Source organism: Cebus imitator, unplaced genomic scaffold (assembly GCF_001604975.1).
Source record: "Cebus imitator isolate Cc_AM_T3 unplaced genomic scaffold, Cebus_imitator-1.0 Scaffold449, whole genome shotgun sequence".
Classification (NCBI taxonomy): Eukaryota; Metazoa; Chordata; class Mammalia; order Primates; family Cebidae; genus Cebus; species Cebus imitator.
This window is the reverse complement of record NW_016107764.1, coordinates 1,500,024-1,507,308: the sequence shown is the minus strand read 5'-3', so window position 1 is coordinate 1,507,308 and position 7,285 is coordinate 1,500,024. Positions and strand designations below refer to the sequence as shown.

Here is a 7,285-nt window from a genome sequence, read left to right as displayed (position 1 = left end):
TGGGAACAAGTTTCCATGCTTATACTACATGGCTAAACTCTCCACTTTAATGTTTTATTGCAATGGTAACAGTGTGTGGCCGTATCACGCTTCTGCACTTAGGCAGAACACTTCTAATGCTTCACCACTGAGTATGGCGTTTGCTTTAGGTTTCTGGTAAGTCAGGTTTTTCAAACTATTGAAACTGCCTTCTCTCTTAGGTATCCAGGATTTTTAAAATGTCATAACTGAATGTTGATTATCATTTGGTTATTATTTCCTATTCTCTTGCTATGGTGAGTGACATCTTTTCCTAAGATTTAACTATTTTTGCATTTCTGTGATACACTGTACTTATTATAATGTATTAGTATTTTCATACGCTTGGGTCTGATTGGCCAGTATTTTATTTGTTTTTGTTCAGAATTACGATGGCTTCTAATTTCCTTTCTCCTGCTGTTTGTTTTGTAGCATCAGTTTTGTGTTTGCCTGTGGAAGAATTTAGTCAGTCATAGATTTTTAGTGCTTCAGACGGAAAGGCATTTCAGAGACATGGGCATGTTTGGTGAGGCAGAGCCTTCAGCAAGTCTGGGAGTTCTAGAATTTATGAATTATTCCATGTGTGTTTGAGGAGGGTCATTTTCTGTTTTCAGAGCCCAAGACATGAAATCCACGTTCAAAATCCTTTCCAGTGTCTCCTCACGTGACCCTCCAAGTCTGGCCCTCACGCGACCAGCAGCTCCTGGAAATCCTGACATACTCCTTCTTAGAAGACTGCTTTCTAGGCTCCAAGTGGAACCTCAAATTTTCAATTTTCTTTGTTTTAAAAGCCTACACATAGGTGATGAGATAGATACATGCATGTCTATTTTGGAGAATTTGTAATTCTGAAAACAGTGCCGGTCTCATGGAACCCATATATTCCGCTTTCCCCGTGTGCGCTCCGAGCTGTGGTGGCATGTGACGAGGGGTCCTTCCAGCAGTGGCACACAGCCCTGGGCTGCTTAAATCTGCTCACCCTGTTTACAAGAGCAAGACATTCACATTCTGTGTTTTGAAGTCATTGTTATTTGGGGATTTCCATCACTCACACCCCTGATCACAGCAGCCTGTTTTAGCAACCCCATTTGCTCAGTAACCACCCTCCCCCATTAGTTTTAAACCTGCATTTATTGTGTGCTTAGTCCTGTCTCTCTTTAGTGGTTGTGGTCCCCTTCTTCCCTGCTCTCTTAATCATGGGATTGCCGACATCCGCTCTGTGTTTCTGTACCGCCTGCAGCCTCCGGCCTTGGTACTGTTCTTCACAATGGTATTTCTAACCTTCCTGTGACTTCTCCACTCAGTCAGGCTCCCACAGTTCGTCACTCAACTGCTCTCTTTCCATTGTGAGCTTCTGAACTAGCTCACACCCAGATACACTTGTGTCATCTGCCTTTCCCCTCATAAACATGGGCCGCTGCTGGAGAAAATCCACCAGCAAACTCGTGCAGATCTCTGCAAATGTGTAATGGCCTGTCTTAGCCGTGACCTCCACAATGCTGGGCCATCCCATGTCATGTCCCCAAGACGTCCCTTCTCTCTTGTCTTTAGGGATAGTCCTAAGCTTCCATCCTGGCACTCAAAGTCCAGCCTTATTTTTACTCTCATTCTCTGAGCAGACACCACTATTCCGCCTCACAGAGAAAATGTGACTGCAGGGGATGAATTCTTTTGACTTCCTGGCCGCTTCCCATACCTGATCTTTCTCCGTGTTCTTGCCTGTTGTTCTTTCAGGTTGATAGAAGTGTCTGTTCTCCTTGTCAGCGTCCCAGCCTTGGATCTGTCTCCTGTTCTGTTCTGCCTGTGTAGGGACCTTCCTAACCCACCGGGCCACCACCTCCTGCTTCTCCAATCCCTCAGTCTGGATGGACTCCTAACCTTTGGTCAACAAAGGCTCAAGCTTTTACATTCATAATGGAGCATCTGTGATGAACCCTGTTCTTTTCTAGACACTACCCTCTCTTCTGCCTTCCATCCATGGTGATTCTTCTAGAAAGAGCACATATCACACTGGAGACAGCAAATTCCTTGATCCATTCTAACTCCTAATCCTGCAATAATTTCGTATCTCCCCTACTCAAGTGATTGAGAGTGCTCCTAGTATTACCAGAGACCAGACAATTCCCAATTTGGGACTTTTCCATATTCACGTTTCTTGACTTCCTGTTATTTTACATCACAGATTGCATCCTTCATTTGAAGAGACTTTAATGGAAGGTTGTTAGGGAAACTCTCTCACAGGGCTGACCTCCTACCTCACTGCTCTTTCTGAATGGAGCTCCCGCTTATGCCTGCCTTACCAAAAGTAATGCTCCCCAAACTCCAGCCCAGGTTGTGAATTGGAAGCAGCTGGGGCTATTGTTTCTGGGTGCTGGGATGAGAGGAGGATGTGAACACAAGCTTGTGATGGGCAGAAAGGTGTGCACACAGGCAGAGCCTGACAGGTGCTGGTGGTCCTACCCCGTCCTGAGTTGCTGGGGCCCTCCCTGCCCACTGCCCCCAGAATGGACTTTGGCCTCAGGTTTGAAGTGTTCAGATGTGACCAAGATGGGCCTGTCCCCCATGCCTCAGGAATAGTGAAGAAACTCTATCTGGAAGGTTCCCCACCCAGCAGCCTCTGGTATTAGACCAGGTAGTGGCTGGCCAGGATGATGGGGACAGAAGGGAGACAAAGATGGGCAGTGGGTGGGGTCACACCCTCCCTGACAGTGAACAGACAACATGGGGAGAAAGGATGAGTGATCTTTAGAACGTTCACAGAAAATGCATGTCAGGAAGAAGAATGCATGGATTTCACATTTTTTGCAACAAAATAAACTTGTACTAACTTGTGAAGACATATCTGAACAGGATCTAGTTTGAGGCCCTAAGAAGCATAAGACAATAGTTTGAAAAGGACGATCAGACAACATGAATTCTGCTAACATTGAAGCCGGAACAAACATGCAATTGATGGGGAAGCTTCGCTGCAAAAATGGTGAAATCACTGATGCTTTATTGAAAGTTTATAGGGACAGTGCCCCAAAGAAATCAGTGGAAACAATAGGCGTCCCTACTATTAGAAGGTGTAGGCATCTCAAGGTGTTCGGATTACACAGTCCTGACTGGAGTTAAAGTTGGGTAAACTTTCCACTCCATGGGTGCCAAAACTGTTTATCCCAACTTAGCTGTGCATAGAGAAAAGCTTTCTATGGCGATTTTAACAAGTGGATTCAAGATCCTGAAGCATTTCTTCAAAGAGTTATAGCCGGAGATAAAATGTGGCTTAACCAGTACAATCCTGAAGACAAAGCAGAAGCAAAGGAGTGATACCGAGAGGCGGATGTGGCCCCGTCAGAGCAAAAGCAAACACGTCAAGAGCGAAGTTCATGGCGGCAGTTCTGTGGCTGCTCAAGGCATCTTGCTTATTGACTTTCTGGAGGGCCAAAGAATAGCAACATCTCATTATGAGAGTGTGTTGAGAAAGTTAGCCAACGATTTAGCAGGAAAATGCCCAGGAAAGCTTCACCCGGGAAAGCTTTACCAGAGAGCCCTTGTTCACCATGACAGGGCTCCCGCTCCTCCCTCCACCGTGACGGTGCTCCCGCTCCTCCCTCCTCCACCGTGACGGTGCTCCCGCTCCTCCCTCCTCCACCGTGACGGTGCTCCCGCTCCTCCCTCCTCCACCGTGAGGGGGCTTCTGCTCATTCCGCTCATCAAACAAGGGAAGTTTTGTGAGAGTTTCAGTGGGAAGTTATTAGGCATCCACCTTGCAGGCCTGATTTGGTTATTTTTGTTTTCTAATTTTAAAAAATCTTTAAAGGGCATCCACTTTTCTTCAGTTAATAACAGCAAAGACTGAATTGACATGGTTAAATTCCCAGGATGCTCAGTTCTTTAGGGATGAACTAAATGGCTGTACCATTTACAAAAGTGTCTTGACCTTAATGGAGCTCATGCTGAGAAATAAACTTATTTTTAAATTTTTATCTTTTAATTCAAATTTTCTGTGAACTTTTGAATTCTGTGAGCTCCCCTGTGTTTGTTTTGGGTGGAACTTTGAGTCTGGTTTCTCAGCTCTCTGTGGATGGCTGCATCTTGAAATGAAAGCCATGTTGCTCTCTACTTGGCCCAAGTTTCAGATGTTGAACACACACGTGGGCGAATTTATGAATCTGTGCACCTGTGCCAGCTAGTGGGTGAAGTCTAAGTTTCTTCAACAGAATTGGTGATCTTCTGCCTCCCGGGATGTGGTAGGAAAGGCTGAGGACAGACAGCCATCCATGGTGCCTCCAGCACTGAAATGCACCCCTATGTGTGCCCCACCGCCCCCCATGCTGAAGAGTCCTTCACTCCAGGGATGTCTTCACCCCAGTCATTCAGACTCCCCCAGTGTTCCTGTGTCACCTGAACGCTCGGAAGCATCTGAGCACACGCTCTCCATGAGTGGTTGGGCTTCCCTCCCCATCAATGCTGAAGCCCTCATGGCAGAGGGGAGTCAAGGAAAAGAGTGGCCATCAGCCATCAATGGGTTACAAGGTTTGATTTCAAAGAGAAAAACTTGTTGCCAGAATCACTACCAGGAGATCTTGCTCTGAATGTGAGCTGCAGTGCCCTTGAGGGGTCGAACTGCACCTGATCCCCACCCTCCCATCCCAAGACCCCTGGCAAGTCAAACCAAGAGGTAATCAACAAAACAAGTTTAATGCAACAGGTTACAACGGTGTGGAGTGAGTCCATGCTCCAGAAGGCTCAGTTCATGCAGTCCTGTGTCAAGGCAGGCTGAGGCCAGCTGCAGTGGAGGCCAGCAGCAGGAGGGCGGTCAGCCCCAGCCTGCCACAGCTCCTCTTACTGGAGCTCTCAACATAGTCTTTGAACACTGATAAGTTCACAGACGGCCCGTTTAAATTGCAATAGCGAACTTTACAACACTTGAGGTAAAAGAAGGGCATGGGTGCTTCCAGGAGAAACGGCTTCTGCGCTGGCTTGGGTCGCTCAATCGCTGCACAATAAGCAGAGCACTGCTTTGAAATCAGGAAGAAACGTGGAAATATTTCTAATAGGAAATAAAGACGGAGAGAAGGAAATTACACAATTCCAATGGCTGACACCGAGGCCTTTCTGTCTTGGTCAAGCCCTTTCCCCTGGCGGCCCTGCTTAGAGGTGCAGGGGTGTCAAGGAGGGGTCAGGAGCATGAGGGCCAGGCCTGGGTGTTGAATGCCGCTTTGGGGAGGGGCTGGCTTCTGCATGGTGTGGCCTGTCCACGTGCACTGGGAATGTGGGTCTAGGGGTCGCTGTTTGGGAACACACAGGTTTCAACTTTTCAAACACAGGGTTGACTCAGGCCTTTGTGACCACAGACAGACACATGACCCCCGGCCATCCTGGCCATCACCCAGGGCATGGAGCTGGCCTCTCAGTGGCCTGGCTCAGCTCTGAGCTGGGGGTCTTGTCTCATGACCACATTTCATCTTCCACATCATTGTACTAATCATTTTACCATATTAAGTTATAAAGTCAATGTTGGCTACACCGAGTCTGAAGCATCGCCTCAGTGCCCTGGCAGCTTTGTGGATGCCAAAGGGCTGGAGAGCAAACGCTGGGTGGAATCCGAATTCACGAGCCCTGAAGATGGCCCTGTGGGCAGAATGTGCTGGGAGTCCAGATGCCCCGTGGGGAGGGCTTCACGTTCCCACAGGTTTTCAGGGGACTCACAGATGACAGAGCAGTGGTCTCCACAGTTGTTAAGGCACGCTGCCTCCTCTAGAACACACCTGAAGGCTGTGCACCTGAGTTCTGTGCATCTCTTGTGAGAGTGCACTGCTCTCGGTGGGGCACTTAACATTATTAAAGTTTTTTCCATTTAAAAATGGATGACATGAAATCCGGATCTTCTTCCTGCCTCCCAGTATTTCATCTGGACCCACTACAGCGGGCACTGCCTTACACTGGCGCAGTTCCTAGGGACTGAGCCCCACCCTACTCTCCTTCACCTCTTCCTGGCCTCTCAGGACTTTGCTCTTCACATTTTATTGGGGGAAAAAAAGGCTACTTTCTATTAGTTATTCCCTATTGAGGGAAACTAGACCTGATTCCTGAAAGCCCCCTATTCACGCGCCTCGGGGTCCCCAGCAAGAGCGAGGATACTCACTCACGGCCGCTAGCACGCAGTATGTCTCTTCCACTTTGCACATCCTTGGGTTCTCACATTCGAAAGTGTTTTCTCTCTCACAAACGTGACACCATATTCTATCCTCACCTACGTCTGAAAGGAGACATAGAAAAGCAGAATGTTCTAGTTCTCCATGCTTATCTCATGAACATAGCTGGCATCCAAGGCAGCACAAACTCGGGGGTCCCCATCTTTCCCCCGCTGAGCAGTGGCTGGGGCCACATCCTCCCTGACTCGGAGTGAACCACAAAGGGAGAAAGCAGGAGGGGTCTCAGGCCATGAAGAAACGCCCGCTTCCTCTTCGCCTTCCTCCATGACTAGAAGCGTCCCGAGGCCCCCCTAGAAGCCAGCACCACGCTTCGTGGACAGGCTGTGGAACTCTGAGCCAATTAGAACCTCTTTTCTTTATAAATCGCCCAGCCTCCGGCCTTCTCTATGGCCCGAGTGATTTTTCTTCTCTCCCGGGGGCTCCCCACCCTCCCACAAAGTGTCTCCCTCAGGCTGCATGTCCAAGCACAGCATGAGCGCACGATGCACCCCCACTCGGCCGCGGCACCCTGACCCTAGGCCCCCCGCATCTCCCAGCCAACAGCTGCGGAAGAGACCCGGGGGCTTGGGTCTGATCCCACGTGCGCCCCGCCCCACCCCGCCCACCATCCAGTCCACCGACCTCCCAGGCCCCGCATCCCGACTCCTTCAAAGAAGTCCTCCCTTGGGTCTGGGTTGGGCCCGGCCTACCTCTGCCAGGGGAGTCCTCCTCCCGCGGCTTGAATGGTTCTCAGCCCCAGAAAGCCGGGCTGGGGGCCGGGGGAGGGGCGCCTCCAGCCCAAGGGCTCCCAGGGAGGCTCGGCCAGGAGCAGAGCAAGGGCTGGGAAAGGGCCGGGCTCAGGCTATACCGCTGCCCTGGGGGAAGCCGCAGGAGGCGAGGCTCCCCGGAGGCTTCCAGGCGCCGTGGGCCCCCTGTGCTCCCTGTTCTCGCGGCCAAGTGGGGGCAGCGGCCACGCGGTGCTGGGCAGATGCCACCTGGCCCATCCCCTCGGCCCGTCGCCTCCCCCCCCACCGCCCATCCCCTCGGACCATCGCCCCTTGGCCCGTCCTCTCAGCCCGTCCCCCCTC

At 50.3% G+C, this 7,285-nt stretch overlaps 1 protein-coding gene across 1 annotated transcript; it reads right to left on the bottom strand.

The window, feature by feature from the left end:
- Nucleotides 1–5,154: 5,154 nt before the first annotated feature.
- LY6K (lymphocyte antigen 6 family member K) lies at nt 5,155–7,201 on the bottom strand. Its single transcript, XM_037732424.1, has 3 exons — nt 7,066–7,201; nt 6,149–6,262; nt 5,155–5,291 (listed from the first exon to the last, which is right to left on the bottom strand). Exons 1-3 carry the CDS (start codon nt 7,199–7,201, stop codon nt 5,155–5,157), a joined length of 387 nt encoding a protein of 128 aa, XP_037588352.1.
- Nucleotides 7,202–7,285: the final 84 nt, after the last annotated feature.